Below are 18,911 nucleotides of genomic sequence, written 5' to 3' on the forward strand. Positions count from 1 at the left end.
TATATTTTTTGACAACTTTTACTTCACTACAACCCTTAAGAAAATATGTACTTTTTACTCCCATAGATTTTCCTAGAGTTAGTCACATTTCCAATGCTCAGCAATGTCAGCAATAGGGTCCAATTCACGCACCTGTCAATATTTCACATTTGCATTTGAATCATTTAGCAGACGCTCTTATCCAGAGCGACTTACAGTTAGTGCATTCACATTAAGATAGTTAGATGGGACAACCACATCAAAGTAAGTAGCCTACATTAGTCCTCAATATTACGCATTTTCATCCCTACTGCCTCTGATCTGGCAGACTCACTAAACTTTTACTCAAGTAGTATTTTACTGGGTGAGTTTCACTTTTACTTGAGTCATTTTCTATTAAAGTATCTTTGCTTTTACTCAAGTATGACAATTGAGTACTTTTTCCACCACTGCTTACAAAGATCCAAATAACCTTTTATTATTGAAAAGAAAGGTTACTCAAGTGCACCATACTGTAGGTGCCCCTTGTCCCGGCTGTAAATTGCCAGTCCTCCCCACAAAATACGATATGATAGGAATACATAATTTTAAGATGCTTTATTTTATTCCACAACACTGGTATAACATTATTTTAGTCTAAATGCTACATTAAAAAAAACACAGAGGACCAACACCTGGGTTTTTAATAAATTATAACATTCCAGCATCAGAATAAATGTGCAAAGAAAATGAAATATACCTGTACATAATATATTTCAAGATACAAAGCAGAAACGTCTTCACCAAAATCATCAGTGTGAGGTTACCCATCTCACTAACACTACAGCACACTATATAATTCATTAGGAACTTTACTTCATTTCTTACTTTTTACAAAGAGATTTTAAGGAGATTAAGTTAAATGGACATCTAATCTCTTGACCATTTTTTACTCAGTAATAGGAACCCCATAGCTACCAGTGAGCTTTGTTAACAGATGCCATTCAATTAATTTACAATAAATAGCATGTTGTACATGTGTTGACCTTTTTCTGTCTGCTATATTAAAATAACCATATAAAACAAAAAAAGCAAACAAAATATACAACAGTGTATCATTAACAAAGACATGGAGAGAGACTGGTTAAATCTCAAATATTATTTACAGCAGATTACATTCAATTACAATTTAACATGATTTTAGGATAATTGTCCAACTCCTTCAAATATGAATATCATGCATTTAACCTGCATGCTATTGAGTGTGTGTGTGTGTGTGTGTTAAATCTGAATTCCTCAATCCAACCAAGCTCAAACAGTAGTTATTTCATGTTGACACATTGTGCAGTCCTACTTTTGGGACCCTGCATTGAAAGGTGTTTGGGAATGTACAGTATTTCAGAGATGTAATGACCTGTTGCTTTGCTGTACCTGCCAGCAAGACTTCTTGATCAATGTAAGAAGAAATATTTAAAATGTAAGACATTTGAAGGTCACTTTTTGTTGTTGTTGATTGAGCCAAGTAATTAAAACCAAAAATATAATCATAATTGGGAAAATGTGCATTTGCCATTTTCGTAATTCAGTCAAATAAACAAAAATAAAACTATATGGCACAATGATACCCCAAAAAGACTTCAGTAGATTCGTAACACCTAAAATTCAAATAGTTTGACAATAAATAAGGCTTTACTAATGTCAAGCAGTCAATGGTTAATGACACAATATTGCAAATTATTTTTTAAACAGGCCTTAACAGAATTTAACCAAATAAATTCTCAAAACACAAAAGTTTAAGGTTATTCTGACATTAGGAATAGAAGATAGAGTATAAGTCACAATTAAGAGCAATGGTAAATTGCTTTTTAGTATCAGCTGTATCAGTTGACCTCCATCAATTGCAACATCTCTAGCATTATGGGCCGAATTCGAACTTGAGTTCCGATTTGCACAAATCCGACATCAATTCACTTGCACAAAAAATTTTGAGTTAAGAACACACATCTCAAGTTAGTATTCAGCTCTATGGGCAGTACAAACACCATGTGTTAATTCAGTTAACTCAGTGTGAGCTGGATCACATAGATTATACAATAAATAGAGGACTGGCTATACTGTACACTTGGTTTCTATGGTAGCAGCTTCAGAAACAGACCCAAGCAACTGTCCTTCCTTCCATAAAGCAGAACCATAAATCATAGAATCATACAAGACTGACAAGTGACAACACTAATTAATTGAAACATTGATAATTTGTCTAACTATTTCTATTTTGCTGGCACAGTTAAATAAGTAGGTAGTTAGGAACTTTTCGGAGATAAATACAACTTCATAAAATATATACTGTATATATAATGTCTTCCCCCCAAAATATCCTTAATTAGTGGTAATTAACGTTACTTATCTTCTCATCAAAATTATTAACAATTCGCTCAGCCCATCAACCAGATCTTTGAGGGAAGACACTTCAAATATCCCAGGGGGTATCAAATGAACAGAGGACCTTGAATTGAAATTCATGCACATCAGTAATAACTGAAATGACAAAACGGATTAACAATGATAAGCCCAAATGGGGTAAAGGTCTGCATTCATGACATGCTGCACATTGGCTGGCACAGGGGAGGACAGCTACCTGCCTAATGGGGAAGTGTATATCAACAGCCACTGGAGTGTTCTGACAGGCGACAAGCTATTGGACACGAGGGGCAGCAGATACAGTGTAGTGTGGGATAGAGGTCATGTGCTACATTCACAGAGGTTGAGAGATAACGTCTTCCCTGAAAAGTGGAAGATGAAAATGCATGTGTATTTCTAGCTTTCCTGTTCATTCGACTCTCCCTCTACTTCTCTCAAACGTCATCAAAGATTCTGCTCCGTGACGAGGACATGGACAGGTACCTGCCTGGTACATGTCTGCAACATGGAGAGGCACAGTGAGCATACTGTATATGTTTAACAACACTTACTTCTGTGTGATTTGCTTACAGGTATCGACCACAGCAGAGCAGAAAGTGATACTACCACACTTAAATTAGATAGAGTGGGGACTGGAGGACATATTACCTGGTGGAGTCTGCTTCAAGAGGGTCATCTGAAAGTGTCTCTGCATTGAAGTCCAAAGGCTCTGCGTCCTGGAGAAGTTCTATAGAGTCTCTCTCTGTTCCTCTGCCAGTCCGAGAGTACTTTGCCTCTGTTGGAGAAAAAACAACGATCAATACCATATCACTGCCTTCCGCAGTTAAATTCAGATACATGTTTAAGGGATTTATTAAGAAGTTGTGGGGTTGATATCCTTAGTGGCATCATGATAAGCCAAGACTCTACAATAGGAAACGAACCAGTGATTCATTGTTTAACAAACAGTGAGTAAAATCTAGCCAAACTGTAGAAAAACAAGCACAACGTAATGTAAGTAGGCTTTGCGACCATTCACTCACGTCTATTAGTGTTAGGGACAGTATCAGAGTAGTTGGTCTCAGTCATTTCTGCTGCTTCATTTCTAATCCTGTTCCTGGCGGTGTCTTCCCGCGTGTTACCATAGCGCTCCTTCCACTCCTAGAATACGGGCACAAGCCTGACGTTATCATCTTGATGTTTCTTTGCAAAAAATAACTACCAACGCACACACTAAAGGGGCATGGGAAATGAAAACTAGGCACTCACCCTTCGTCGGTTCTCTCCATCCTCTATCCTTTGGCGCTTTCTTTTCTCTGTCAGAAACACAGAGAAATCACTAAGTACCGTTGTTTTAGTCGCCAACAACATATACACAGAAAACCAAAACTTTTTTCACTGTCAAATGGTTAATTCAAGTGGTGCCAAACCTCGCCGAATGAGCTCCTTGCCCTCATCGATCAGGTCAGAGGTCATTTCATTGTCTCCCACAAACTGCTGAAAGCCCAGGAGGTTCAGACAGCGGGTGCCCAAGCTAAAGGGTTCATACAGAAACAATGAGGGTCATAAATCAATACACGTTCTTGCACAGTATGCATGTGTGCCCATTGGAGGAGTACTCCTTGTAGAACAGTAAGTTGATATCATCATGTATCCTAGTATTATTAATATACAAATGCAATGTAATTCCAATATCTAAACAGCAGACTGGACTCACCTGAAGTAGGTAGCAATGCAGAGCAACAATATAAGCATGGGGTAGTAGATGTAGAAGCCATTAGCTATGAACGACAGGACCCTCATTGAACCCATGATCTGCAGAGGAGTGACATATCATCAACATGAGGCCAATAACACATCAATGATTGCGTTCGATCACTGTCAGAAGGATGTGCTGTGTCTTACAGAGGTGTAGGCCGTCTGCTCCTTCTGTTGGTGGGAGATAGCAGAGTCCATGTGGATCAGACCCAGGAAGTTCAGACACAGAGGAGGGGTCAGACGGCAGAACAGCCTAAAGATCAACAAGACTACATTAGACATTTAGCATTAAATCATGTTACATAAACATATACCAGGGGAAAAGTAAGAGATGGTATGGACATTGTCAGTGTAGCCGTCCACATACAGTATAGCTCTGTGCACAAATACAGCAAAACCAAAAACACACACGATTTTCTGAATGTCAATTTCCTCCATTTCTACCATATACAGTCTATGATTTCTAGAGATGTTTTATCTCTTTGATACTTAGCTAATGCTATCCAATCAGACCCAAATTCCTCCTCTCACTGCTCTCTACCGTCCAGTCACTTACATGCCACTGAACTGCAGGCTGTAGGCATCAGTCTGGTGGTGTGAGGCCAGGTAGTAGTAGTTGAACACTCGGATCCGGAACACAGTGGAGTAAACACAGGTGCACAGGAAGAAGATGGTGATGAAGCACGCCATCTAGTGGACAGAACAATAACATTCATGTGAGAGACCGACATGCTCCAACTGAATTATGCATACACAACAGCATTATCAGATTCACCAATTAGTACAGTCGTACACCAGTAATTGCATTCCGTTAGCATCTCACCTCGATGTACAAGTAGTTGTAGTCTCTCTCAGCGAGCTGGATGAAGACAGCGAAGAGTGAGAGGACGGGCCGGGTGCTGAAGAAGGTGCACTCAGACCACACCACGGCCACAGAGAACAGAGACAGCACCACAGCCAGCAGCCGGTAGAACCACTGTCTCAGCAGGCACTCCCAGTACCACTCTGTAGAGGAACGTACAAACACATAAGCTCGTCAAGGATCTTAGACGTTCAGTAACATCCCAAATGAGAAGCGGAATGGAAGACAGGGTAAGGCCCATTAGTGAGACATGCACCCGACACTGCGAAGAGTATACTGTAGGTGGGAGTGAACAGTCAGTTGTAAAGTTGATCCAGAGGGTATGTGACCCACCTACGGTAGGAGTGTAAAAGTATCGGCTGAGCCAGCTAGTTGGTTCTGTGGAGGGGAAGCTGTGGACAAACTGGTGGACTGAGCTGGTCTCATTCTTGGCCACGTCCTCCAGGTGCATAGCCTGCTGCAGGAGGATCTGCCACTGGACACGGGTCCTGTTGTGCCTCTGCACTGCGTAGATCACCTGACCATTCACAAAGAACCACATTAGTCTCATTTAAACACAATTTAATCTAATATAGCTAATGGATATATCAGTTAAATGTAAAAGAAAACACAATTAAATATATATCTTCATTTTACTTGTTTGTGAAGCTTCACCAGGCTCTTCTCACTGGGATAGGTGTTCTGTTTGTCATCAAAGTCCTCATAGTCATCCATGTTTCTACCCATCTTCTCCTGGTAGTCCACAGGGCACTAAGGGAGAAAACTCTGTGTTAGGATTAACAAAGGCACCTGACTTTCTCAGGCCACGTCACATTCCTCACTTGTTGTGGAGAGTGTGCACATCTAATTCACTGACAATGTGAGGTTGGGCTCCACATTCTTCACTAAGAATGTGCAATTGTTTCGTTCTTCGTGAGGTTTACCTTTCTAAGAACAGTATCGATGTACTTCCTCAGTGGGTGGTTATACTTGATGGCTTCTTGGACCTTTCTCACTTCCTAAAACAGATGCACAAGAAATGTGGACCAAAGAAAAGGACATAAATGAACACTAGGAGAGCCGAGAGCATCATGTTGACTCAAAACAAATGTACTTTAATTACTCTGCCATTTTTTAAGTCATGCCATGTCCCCCCGTCCTTGACTTTTCCTAAATAAGTCTATATAACACACTGTTGTTGTTAGAATCTTAATATCACAAACAGAATGTGTTAAAGCAGTTTTAAGAGGACATCCTTTTTTCCCACAGGCCCCTCATTCACTGGCAGTCAGTGATGGCCCATCGAATCTACACTTAAACTAAATCAAAACTAATTTCACACATATAATAATAGAGTTAGCCTAAAGATGAGATTAAATTGACAATAGTCTGATGGGTGAGAATATTATAAATTGTATATGAAGAATCTGATGAACAGCGGGGCTTGGAGGCAGGTAAACGGAGCGCCAAAAAGTAACTTTTTCAAATGATGTCTATATAGTATCAGAGCAGTGTAGTGAAATTTTACTGTGTCTCACACTTATCATACGTTTGACCTGTTGCATACTTAGAAATGTGCCTGTTGTAGACAGACAGGGTGTCGGATGTTTGCTCTCACAAGGTTGGCTCAGCGGGAGTGGAAATATTGGCTGAAAGCCCAGACTCTGTGAATGCCAGGTGTTCTCCTCCTCTGCTGCCGGTCTCTGGGAGCAAACGCTTTGCTGAGAAAGGATGCACTTGGCTATCTTTGTGTAACCCGTAGCGATAGTATAAATATGCTGAGGGGGAAATACCTCGTCAGAGCTTCTGACTAAACTCCACATTAAGTGCTGTTTGTCTCTCTCCTCTGGCGTGAATAAACATTAATTCATTTAAGCTCGACTTTGGGGTCCTTTAGTGGTAATTTCCACGACAGCAGATTCTGCAGTTTCCAAATTACCCATCATTGTCAAAACAACCCTTGAGCTCTATTAAAAAATATATCACTTTTGGTCAGAATTACCATGATTCTGTGAACTCGCAACACTCAAAGCACAGTAATATATTTAAACTGAAAATATGCCATTCTGTTCTTTTGAAATGCATTTTTGTTAAATAATGTTCCTTAAGACATGCCCTTAATGAATTAATAATTAATGATCTTTGTGATGGTGTTTATTTAAATGGTTAACACAAATTGTGGCATTTTAGTGGTTCTTCATTTGTATGGTCTACAGTTGAAAATGTTATTGTGTTCTTTGAAAATACATTTTGTATTCTAATGTTACCTTCATAAACACAACCAAAATTATATTTTTCTGCGATAGCATCCTGTATATAAAATGTATTTATTAGACTGTTAGAATGTTGACGTTCAAAAAACGCGCCATTGGCCCGAAAGTGGGTCTAACGAGGCCAGGCTTTTCTAGTGTTAAACACAATTCAACTCCGTTTCTAAGAAACAGAGCACTCTAAAGTTTCCATTTCGTAGTGAGAGCAGGAAGTATTCCCTACCTCCATGACATCCTCTAGGTTCTCCTCTGCATCAGCCTTCTCTGTCATCAGCTTGGCTGCCTTGAAGTAGGTCTTGATGAGCAGGTGTCCCTGCCGCGAGGCATTCCAATAGGAGCGCGGAATCTCCACCAGGCCATAACCCAGCAACAGCACCAGCAGGAACAGGCCCCAGGTGTTGGCTGCAGTGATACCTATTGTCTGCAGCTCATACCTGAGAGGCAGGGAGACAGACCAAACCAGATTTACATGAGACAAAGACATACACGGTTCCTCCTAATTACCCTTCTGTTTGTACGGTGTTGTGTAGACGAGGTGAAATACGAGGTGAAATACGAGGTGAAATACGTTAAACGTGTTTTTGTAGTCAACAGCACACTTTCCAAACCACAAGTCTAATTTGTCCATGTTGCTGTGCACTCACCAGGAGAGGTGCCACTGAGGGTGAACGGCCACATAGATGAGCAGTGAGCCAAAGATGAGCAGGTATGTTCCGTAATAAATGGCATTCTCTATCAGTGCCGTCTTTATTTTCCCAGTGATGGAAAAGCCCCCTGAGCGTGCATAGGACTGCATGAAGGGCAGCAGTAGCCTGCAAGAACAAGGACATCTGGAGTAAGGCAGGTGTACTAGAGTGGAGTAAGGCAGGTGTACTAGAGTGGAGTAAGGCAGGTGTACTAGAGTATGTGCATTAAGAAAACATTTCTATAGGGAGAGATGTGGGTAATTGGCTTAGTAAGGAAAGACTGTCAGTCAAACTAAATTAACTTGGGCAGACAATTTCTGTCCAAGTCCTTTTCAGTGTAGTGTTTCCAGTACAAGCACATACAACACCATGCAAATTCTGCTCTAACCCTCACCAGGTGAGACACTGAGATGTCCAGTAAACAACCCTCCAGAACACGGGCATGATTCCATCCGGAATGTAGCTCCATGGTTTGTAACACACCTTTGGAACACTGTCAAAGAAAACACAAAGTGTTAATATGGAAGCAAGGTCTCTGATCTTGGGGAAATACCTTCCTAATATTGAGTTGCACCCCCCTCCTCCAACGCTTCCCACAGTTGTGTCAAGTTGGCTGGTTGTCCTTTGGGTGGTGGACCATTCTTGATACACACGGGAAACTGTTGAGCGTGAAAAACCCAGCAGCGTTGCAGTTCTTGACACACTCAAACAGGTGTGCCTGGCACCTACTACCATACCCTGTTCAAAGGCACTTAAATAATTTGTCTTGCCCATTCACCCTCTGAATGGCACACATACACAATCCATGTCTCAATGGTCTCAAGGCTTAAAAATCATTTTTTAACATGTCTCCTCCCCTTCATCTACACAGATTGAAGTGGATTTAACAGGTGACATCAATAAGGGATCATAGCTTCTACCTGGTCAGTCTATGTCATGAAAGAGCTGGTGTTCCTATTGTTTTGTATACCCAGTGTATACAGTCACTGTACTAGTGACCTATTTAAGATGAATCAAAACATTGAAACTGGAGCAAAGTACATGAACATTGATCTTCATATTCAAACAATTAAACTCCAATGTTTGCCTTGTATAAACCATTAGGGTAATATCTCAGACTGGGAGAAAACACTTTACATAACGACAAGCAAAACTAAAAAGGACCAGATGTACTCAACATTTCATGGTAGGAAGAGGCTGGACTTTTATAAGTGAAATTAGATTACGTCTAGCTGTTGCAAATAAATGTGTGTGACAACAGATAAACAAAACCTGCCTTGTAATCTTATTTAGATGAGCCTCTGCAAAACCTCTCTCTGGTTTGAGAAGACAGCTGAAACACAGTCTCATGTTTTGAATTACAGCAATGGTTACTGCCTTCTGGCTGGGCCCCTCATCCCTGGTCTTTGGTAACCAGTGTATGCTGGTGTTTTGTTCAACCAAATCCTGACCTTTGACCAATCATGTCATTACCCTGAGTGCTGAACCAAATCCTATGACACATGAACATATGATGACACCCTCTGCACTCTAACCTTTTAGTGGCAGTGGCCACAGTTGAGTTTCCAGCTGTTTGATTGGATAGCAGTGGGGTCACAGGGGGTACGGCGGCATGTTCTTCATGATCAATCTTACACTGCTTGTAGATTGTCTGAAAGGTCAAACACACAGACAAAGGAAGACATCAGAGAGGTATGCAAACACACACCACGTTACTGGTCACCATTTTGATCCAAGTTTTTTGTCAAAGGGAATGGATAAGATGGGGCTTCGGTGTGTGGTGAACGTGTGCAGTAATAGTACTAACCGTGCTGATGTCCAGAGGAAGAATGAAGACGATGAGGAAACACAGGTACCAGGCCAGCAAGGTGCCAAACAGCACCATCCTCTGCTGCTTACGGAAGTCTGCATAGCGATGCAGCAGGAACAGAGCCAGGAAAAACACCACCACTATCTCAATGCCCAGTGCAGCCCCACTCATCCTGCCTCTCTTACCGCTCTCTCAACGGCAAGACAGTCACTGAAAAAGAGAGAACGTTTTAGAATCAATCCCTAGAATGTATATAGACTAGAGGCTGTGAAAGAGAAATGTCATATTCACTACCTAATATAATAATAATTCATTTAATTTGTAAAGTGCTTTCAGGGTTCTCTCCAGGATTTTTTAACAAGGCGGTGCTGCTGAGTACATCCGGGGGGGACTCAAGAGATTTTTTGCGTATACCTGTAACCACCATTTCCTGCAATCTAGAGCAAACAATTGCCTTATATGATAAAATGTTATTTTTAGATAGTGGCGCAGCCAGTCCACAAGGTGGCGCAGCGCCTCTCTTACATTCTTTAGGGAGAACCCTGGCTTTTCTTACACCCAAGGCGCTGAAGAAATTAATAAAAAATACAATTAATAATAATAAAAACAATCCAAAACATAGAACATAGTAAGCAGACAACAATCAAAGCTATATACAGGTGTCGTCAGATCCGGTGGACAGTAGAACAGAATTAACGGAGGTCCTTGAAAGCTTTTCTGAACAGCTCAGTCGTGAGCTGTGCCTTAAAACGAGGCCAGAGACTCTGCCGCCCTGACAGTGACTAGAAGTATGTTCCACAGCTCTGTCACCCATAGTTTTTAGTCTGCTGTGGGGCTGCTGAAGGGACATGAGCCTGGAGGAGTGGAGGTGTGTGTGTGGGGCCGGAGGGTAGAATGAGGTCAGACAGATTCTTCTAGCCCATGTCAGCTAACATGTTTTAGATTGGTAAATTAGGCTAGCGGCCAGCTAATTAAACTTGTAGTAATCATGGTGGAATTACGGACCGGGGGGCCCCATTGATTTTGTTAGTCACTCTCACTCAGATATCATTTTACAAACATTTCTCTCCACCCTATGGCAAAATGTGTAGAATTGCAGGAAATTAGCTGTAAACTGCAAATGTTCCTTTCCGCCCCATGGGAAAATGAGTAGAATTGCATGAAATTAGTTATAAAATTGCAAAATCTTCTCTCCGCCCCATGGCAAAATGTTTAGAATTGCAGAAAACTTGCTTTAAAACGGTAACATTGTTGCACTAGAACTACACAGCTGATTCAAATAATCAAAGCTTGATGATGAGTTGGTTATTTGAATCAGCTTTGTAGTGCTAGGGCAAAAAAAAAACACATGCACCCAGGGAGGGGCCCAGGACCGAGTTTGGGAAACCCTGCCCTAGAGAAACAAGTGAGTGCAGATCTGTTAGCATCATGGTTGCACCATTACTACAGCGAAAATTGCTTACTTCTAGTCCAACCAGATCAAAAGATCTGACCCATATTACCGGCCCAACATTTGTATCTTCCAATAGTGGATCGCCGGGACTGCATTTTACATTCATAAACCATGTCGTGGGCCGTTCTAAAACTACTCACGCGTCGACGTCGATAACCATGTTTACACTTTGTTCAGTCATGTTACCTCATAGAGCTCGCCAGCTTGTAGTCCTAAAACCCAGAAATGTGTTACCTCTTGTTCGATAAGCCATCCCTATGGGGAAAATGAATGGGGAAAGAATAGGGTTTTGGAATAAACGCTGAAAATAAGGTCTGAGGTTATCACAGGCTTAGGAGTTCTTATACATTTTGTTCAATGAGGTAATCTCAGTCAGTTAACATTTACATTACATTTACATTATTTAGCAGACACTCTTATCCAGAGCGACTTACAGGAGCAATTAGGGTTAAGTGCCTTGCTCAAGGGCACATCGGCAGATTTTTCACCTAGTTGGCTCGGGGATTAGAACCAGCGACCTTTCGGTTACTGGCACAACGCTCTTAACCACTAAGCTACCTGCCGCCCAAAGTTAACATGACCTTTATGAATTATGAAGCCTTTATGTGCTTTATGTGTTTTTTGTATGACATAAATTCTTCCAGATTCACAAAAGGTGACATTAACTGATGAAGATTATCTCATAGAATAAAACGTACAAGATCTCCTAAGCCTGTGTTTACCACATACCTTATTTTGGGCCTTTATCCAAAAACACCATTTATTTTCCCATAGTCTTTGTCCAACGAACCATGGCGGAGTTATTGCCTACAAAAAGACACCATTACTATTTCTCTCTATTGACTAGCTAGCTAACAACCTGGTAACTTTACCAGTGTATCCAAACATTTGGGGGCACAGAAAGAAAGGAAAAGGGATATCTTCTTCAGGAGATCAATGATCATAGCAATGAATGAATGACCGATCTCTTGCATGTCTTCATCACAAACCTGACTTTTTAAAGAGACAGTGTACAATTTTCAATGTAATGCATCTCAATTGGAAAACAGTGCTTTACACAATGTAGAAACCTGATATTCCACACAATTGACTAATTTCAATGACAGGTATTTGTGTCAACATGTTAGCTTTTATAAAAAACAAATGTATTTACAGTGTTAAATATTAGTTTCTAGGGCACATGTGCTTCAGAAATAGCTAGAATTCTTACGCTACGTTTAGACAGGCAGCCCAATACTGATATTTTTTCCACTAATTGGTCTTTTGACCAATTTTCACATTATATATTTTTAAGAGTTGATTTAATTAATTAGTCAAAAGACCTATTAGTGAAAAAATATCAGTATTGGGCTGCCTGTCTAAACACAGCAATATAGGCCCAATATAGTCTCTCAATCAATTTAAAACATCGTATTTTCTGGTGCTCCTAAATTTCATGTGGCGCTCCTAACTTTTTTAAGTTGGGAAAACCAGTGCTATCAATGAAATGTTTTCATTTAGAGCCCTGATGGAGCACATACTTAATATGAGTATGTTATAGGTTTATACTGCATGTACTCCTCGGTCATCTACCAGCCCAGTATCTCTTCTTCTAAGAGGTTTCAGACAGAGATAGTCCTTCTCACTGAGTGACACACACTCCCCTCCCCCTCACTCAATTACTTGAGATAACAATAAAATGAGCCCATTTTTCATTGGGTTCAAAAGACACGAGTCCTTGCCTACAAAATACCTGTTGGTATGTGCAAGCCAGAAAGGGTATTTTTGTTGTCCTCCTTTAGAACATGATTAAATGAGAATGGGAAAGTTCAGTTCAGATATACTCTACATGACCAAAGGTATGTGGACACCTGCTCGTCGAACATCTCATTCCAAAATCATGGGCATTAATATGGAGTTGGTCCCCCCTTTGCTGCTATAACAGCCTCCACTCTTCTGGGAAGGCATTCCACTAGAGACTCCAACTAGATGTTGGAACATTGTTGTGGTGACTTGCTTCCATTCAGCCACAAGAGCATTAGTAAGGTCGGGCACTGATGTTGGGCAATTAGGCCTGGCTCGCAGTCGGCTTTCCAATTCATCCCAAAGGTGTTCGATGGGGTTGAGCTCAGGGCTCTGTGGAGGTCAGTCAAGTTATTCCACACCAATCTCAACAAACCATTTCTGTATGGACCTCGCTTTGTGAACGGGGGCATTGTCATGCTGAAACAGGAAGGGGACCCAAACTGTTGCCACAAAGTTGGAAGCACAGAATCGTTTACAATGTCATTGTATGCTGTAGTGTTAAGATTTCCCTTCACTGGAACTAAGGGGCCTAGCCCGAACCATGAAAAACAGCCCCAGACCATTATTCCTCCTCCACCAAACTTTACAGTTGGCACTATGCATTCGGACAGGTAGCGTTGTCCTGGCATCCGTCTAACCCAGATTCGTCCGTCGGACTGCCAGATGGTGAAGCGTGATTCATCACTTCAGAGAACGTGTTTCCACTGCTCCAGAGTCCAATGGCGAGGAGCTTTACACCACTCCAGCCTTTACACCACCTTGGCATTGCGCATGGTGATCTTAGGCTTGTGTGCTGCTGCTCGGCCATGGAAACCCAGTTCATGAAGCTCCCATCGAAACAGTTATTGTGCTGACTTTGCTTCCAGAGGCAGTTCGGAACTCGGTAGTGAGTGTTGCAACCGAGGACAGATTACTGTTACGCACTTCAGCACACGGCGGTCCCGTTCTGTGAGCTTGTGGGGCGTACCACTTCGCGGCTGAGCCGTTGTTGCTCCTACACGTTTCCACGTCACCGGGGCAGCTGTAGTAGGGCAGAAATTTCACGAACTGACTTTTTGGAAAGGTGGCATCCTATGACGGTGCCACGTTGAAAGTCTCTGAGCTCTTCAGTATGGGCCATTCTACTGCCAATGTTTGTCTATGGAGATTGCATGGCTGTATGCTCAATTTTGGGCTACGACGACTCAATATTAGGAAGGTGTTCCTCATGTTGGTATACTCAGTGTATAGCCTATTTTCTGTAGCCTGTTCCGTTTGAGACAGAGAGTGCTAACATGAAAAGGAGGATCGGAGGTCAACTTTTATAGCTTGCTACTACTTTAATTAAAAACAATGTTTCTTGCCCATGATGTATTTATTAGAGTTATTGACCTCACAATAAGCTAGATTCTAGTAAATTACATTGTGGTGCTGAAACTTGAAGCAGCAGCCAAGTCACAATCAAATCACTAACAGACAGCTCATGGTGCTGAGAGTCTTATTCATTTAAACTGTATTCATTTTAATTATACTTTACTAACAACAAGAGGGTTTTGTGTTGGAGCCTATTTCTTCCTATTAAGAGGTAGGCCTACCTGTTTGACAGACGAAATTAGGCTATAGGCTGCTATATCCATAGATTTGTCGGTCAGTTCCTCCACCCACCATGCACTCTAAATACCTTACCTCCATCAGGGCTGTTAAGTTAAAACCAAGAATCGAATTGAGGGAGTATAGGCCTACCTTTTATTAAAGAAAATTGCAAAAAGCACAGGCCTACCCCTTGTTAGCTTAAGATTTTGAAGAAAATAAATCGGATCCGATTTAATAAAGTGATCTATAACAGCGCTTTGGTCCACGATGCTTTATGCTAGAAACAAACTGGAAAATACCCGGGAAAGACGTTAATCCTGTAGCACTAACTCCAAAAAGTTTTGGGACACTGTAAAGTCCATGGAGAATAAGAGCACTTCCTCCCAGCTGCCCACTGCACTGAGGCTAGGAAACACTATCACCACCGATAAATCTACAATAATCGAGAATTTCAACAAGCATTTTGCTACAGCTGGCCATGCTTTCCATCTGGCTACCACTAACCCGGCCACCAACTCTGCACCCTCTGCTGCAACTTGCCCATGCCCCCCCCGCTTCTCCTTCACACAAATTCAGACAGCTGATGTTTTGAAAGCGCTGCAAAATCTGGACCCCTACAAATCAGCTGGGCTAGACAATCTGGACCCTTTCTTTCTAAAACTAGCCGCCGAAATTGTCGCTACCCCTATTACTAGTCTGTTCAACCTCTCTTTCATAACGTCTGAGATCCCCAGAGATTGGAAAGCTGCCGGCGGTCATCCCCCTCTTCAAAGGGGGTGACACTCTAGATCCAAACTGCTACAGACCTATATCCATCCTGCCCTGCCTTTCGAAAGTATTCGAAAGCCAAGTTAACAAACAGATCATCGACCATTTCGAATACCACCGTACCTTCTCCGCTATGCAATCCGGTTTCCGAGCTGGTCACGGGTGCACTTCAGCCACGCTCAAGGTCCTAAACGATATTATAACCGCGATTGATAATAGACAGTACTGTGCAGCCGTCTTCATCGACCTGGCCAAGGCTTTCGACTCTGTCAACCACCGCATTCTTATTGGCAGACTAAATAGCCTTGGTTTCTCAAATGACTGCCTCGCCTGGTTCACCAACTACTTCTCAGATAGAGTTCAGTGTGTCAAATCGGAGGGCCTGTTGTCTGGACCTATGGCAGTCTCTATGGGGGGTGCCACAGGGTTCAATTCTTGGGCCGACACTTTTCTCTGTGTATATCAATGATGTCGCTCTTGCTGCTGGTGACTCTCAGATCCACCTCTACGCAGACGACACCATTTTGTATACATCTGGCCCTTCATTGGACACTGTGTTAACAAACCTCCAAACGAGCTTCAATGCCATACAACAATCCTTCAGTAGCCTCCAACTGCTCTTAAACACTAGTAAAACTAAATGCATGCTTTTCAATCGAACGCTGCTGGCACCCGCCCACCCGACTAGAATCACCACTCTCGACGGGTCTGACCTAGAGTATGTGGACAACTACAAATACCTAGGTGTCTGGTTAGACTGTAAACTCAACTTCCAGACTCACATAAAGAATCTCCAATCCAAAGTTAAATCTAGAATCGGCTTCCCTATTTCGCAATAAAGCCTCCTTCACTCATGCTGCCAAACATGCCCTCGTAAAACTGACTATCCTACCGATCCTTGACTTCGGCGATGTAATTTACAAAATAGCCTCCAACACTCTACTCAGCAAATTGGATGTAGTCTATCAAAGTGCCATCCGTTTTGTCTCCAAAGCCCCATACACTACCCACCACTGTGACCTGTACGCTCTTGTTGGCTGGTCCTCACTACATGTTCGTCGTCAAACCCACTGGCTCCAGGCCATCTATAAATCACTGCTAGGCAAATCCCCGCCTTATCTTAGCTCATTGGTCACCATAGCAGCACCCACCCGTAGTCTGCGCTCCAGCAGGTATATCTCACTGGTCATTCCCAAAGCCAACACCTCCTTTGGCCGCCATTCCTTCCAGTTCTCTGCTGCCAATGACTGGAACGAATTGCAAAAATCTCTGAAGCTGGAGACTCTTATCTCCCTCAATAACTTTAAGCATCAGTTGTCAGAGCACCTTACCGATCACTGCACCTGTACACAGCCCATCTGAAATTAGCCCACCCAACTACCTCATCCCTATATTGTTATTTATTTTGCTCTTTTGCACCCCAGTATCTCTATTTGCACATAATCTCTTGCACATCTAGCATTCCAGTGTTAATACTATTGTAATTATTCTGCACTATAGCCTATTTATTGCCTTACCTCCATAACTTGCTACATTTGCACACACTGTATATATATTTTCTGTTGTATTTCTGACTTTATGTTTTTTACCCCATATGTAACTCTGTGTTGTTTTTATTGCACTACTTTGCTTTATCTTGGCCAGGTCGCAGTTGTAAATGAGAACCTGTTCTCAACTGGCTTACCTGGTTAAATAAAAAAATAAAAATAAAAAACTCCAATGAATATGGGGATATCATTGTTTCGTTTCTTTGACATTCAGAGGCTGAACTACAACCTTTTATAGCAGAGAAGACAAAACATATAATTTGCTTGGGAAGTAATCTAATTCTGTCTAGCAATTGATTAAGCTATTCACTTTCTGTACATTAGAAGATGTTTAAACCCAGACAGCTTTTAGGGAAACATTTGTGACCTCGTTAAGCAACCGAAGAAGAGTAGCCTGCAGTTAAAGCTTACATTTTTCTGTGTTGGTAGGCCTAACTTTTGAAAGTACCACTTTTGAAAGCTCATTTGTAATTATTTGCAAACAGGCACCGTTTCGTTGCAAACAAGACACAGATTTGGCATTGGAGAAATATGATAAGATGAACACAGGCCTATATAGCTATCTCTCTGTCCATTCTTTGTGTGGTATTAAAAAGATTCTGCTAATATGTAAAATGACATAGAATTGCAAGACATTTTATAAAAGGAATTTTTTTCTCAGACCTGCAAATACGATGATAGATTCATGCAATGCTATTACTATAATGGAGATGTTTCCACCCCTACTCTTGTCCACGGTGGTCTGCGAACCCACAACCTTATGTACCATCAACATTTCTGCGTTGCCATGTAATGCTTACAGCAACAGTCTTCTAAAACTGCATATCTAAGGCTCTGGTCTGTCCAATAAGTGAGGGTAAACAGTAGACATGTTTTCTGCTATCCACTTTGTTTTAATTATTATTTTGGGTATATTGGGGAGGGTAACTTTTTTTTATTTTTCAAGCGTTCAAGGAGGGTTTAGGTAAAATATATTTTGCTGAATGGAGGGCCATCCATTTTAATTTCAGAGAGGTCCAATTTTCTCCTTATAACCCTTATTATAAATAACGTTCACTCCCTAATCGCTAGAAAAATGTATGCCCGTGTATTGAAACATAAAAATCACTGAAATGAGCAGACAGCGCCGCCTTGCTTGCTAACTAGCTAATTCCACACATTGGCCGTGTTCGAGAGCATCAAAACCGTGATGTTTCATGGGTAAATTGTGACTGATCTACAAATAATATTGAGTAGTTATTTAGGATGCAAGGTGATATGTAGATCATTCAGTTTCGAATTGCCTTTAAAGTCTGCTGCAATGTAGAACGTGCCCAACGTCTTAGCTGCTATGTCAGCTCACATTACAATTCAATAACAAATAAACAAAGACGCTTTCACACTTGTTAAACAACATAACATACAATCTAATTTGTCAGACCAAATTAACATCAACGCTTCAATTGCCTTATAGATGTTATTATCGCATTTTGGGCCGCGACGAAATATTAATAGCAAACGACCTGTCAAAAATGCTAAATGATAGCTCGCGAACAAGCTGTGTTTGTAGCTAACTACATACGCTAAAATTGTCTCTTACCTTCGTTTTGTTTCGAATATACCGTTAGGATTACAGCCAAAATCCCATCTATGATATTGTAAAATTCAACTACAGTGTACCATGTAAGAATTAGCTTCACATCCTTGGTTCTTCCTGGTCTGGGTTATGGCAGCTGGGGATGATGGGAAGTGTATGCGTTTGTAACATGTTTTGTCGCAAAGTCAGAGAGAGCCACGTCTTTCAAAATGACAACGCAGACAGACAAAAATAAAGAAAAATGAAAATCACACAAAATATGTGAAACCAGACACTCAAAATCAGTATGACTATGTTCTTATTCCAGATCTGAATCACCTTTATTCGGTTAGTACATCTACATATGGTGCTGTTAGCAGTATATATATTTTTTTATTATACATTTAGCAGACGCTCTTATCCAGAGCGACTTACAGGAGCAATTAGGGTTAAGTGCCTTGCTTAAGGGCACATCGACAGATTTTTCACCTAGTCGGCTCGGGGATTAGAA

General features: G+C 41.4%; 1 protein-coding gene across 4 annotated transcripts; it reads right to left on the reverse strand.

Moving 5' to 3' along the window:
* Nucleotides 1-561: 561 nt before the first annotated feature.
* Nucleotides 562-18,556, reverse strand: LOC121582192 (G-protein coupled receptor-associated protein LMBRD2B). 4 transcript variants are annotated; one of them, XM_041897832.2, is made up of 20 exons: nucleotides 18,425-18,556; nucleotides 11,903-11,980; nucleotides 11,360-11,428; nucleotides 9,718-9,930; nucleotides 9,446-9,561; nucleotides 8,305-8,403; nucleotides 7,869-8,036; nucleotides 7,448-7,658; nucleotides 5,899-5,973; nucleotides 5,612-5,725; nucleotides 5,309-5,492; nucleotides 4,937-5,118; nucleotides 4,670-4,803; nucleotides 4,261-4,366; nucleotides 4,073-4,170; nucleotides 3,786-3,889; nucleotides 3,625-3,671; nucleotides 3,399-3,516; nucleotides 3,025-3,151; nucleotides 562-2,874 (listed from the first exon to the last, which is right to left on the reverse strand). In XM_041897832.2, exons 4-20 carry the CDS (start codon nucleotides 9,889-9,891, stop codon nucleotides 2,811-2,813), a joined length of 2,121 nt encoding a protein of 706 aa, XP_041753766.1. In that variant the 5' UTR covers nucleotides 9,892-9,930; nucleotides 11,360-11,428; nucleotides 11,903-11,980; nucleotides 18,425-18,556; the 3' UTR covers nucleotides 562-2,810. The 4 variants fall into 4 exon arrangements, with proteins under 4 accessions (XP_041753766.1, XP_041753769.1, XP_041753765.1 ...); XM_041897835.2 differs by lacking the exon at nucleotides 11,903-11,980; XM_041897831.2 differs by lacking the exons at nucleotides 11,360-11,428; nucleotides 11,903-11,980.
* Between the last annotated feature and the right edge of the window lie 355 nt (nucleotides 18,557-18,911).

Source organism: Coregonus clupeaformis, chromosome 15 (assembly GCF_020615455.1).
Source record: "Coregonus clupeaformis isolate EN_2021a chromosome 15, ASM2061545v1, whole genome shotgun sequence".
NCBI classification, from domain to species: Eukaryota; Metazoa; Chordata; class Actinopteri; order Salmoniformes; family Salmonidae; genus Coregonus; species Coregonus clupeaformis.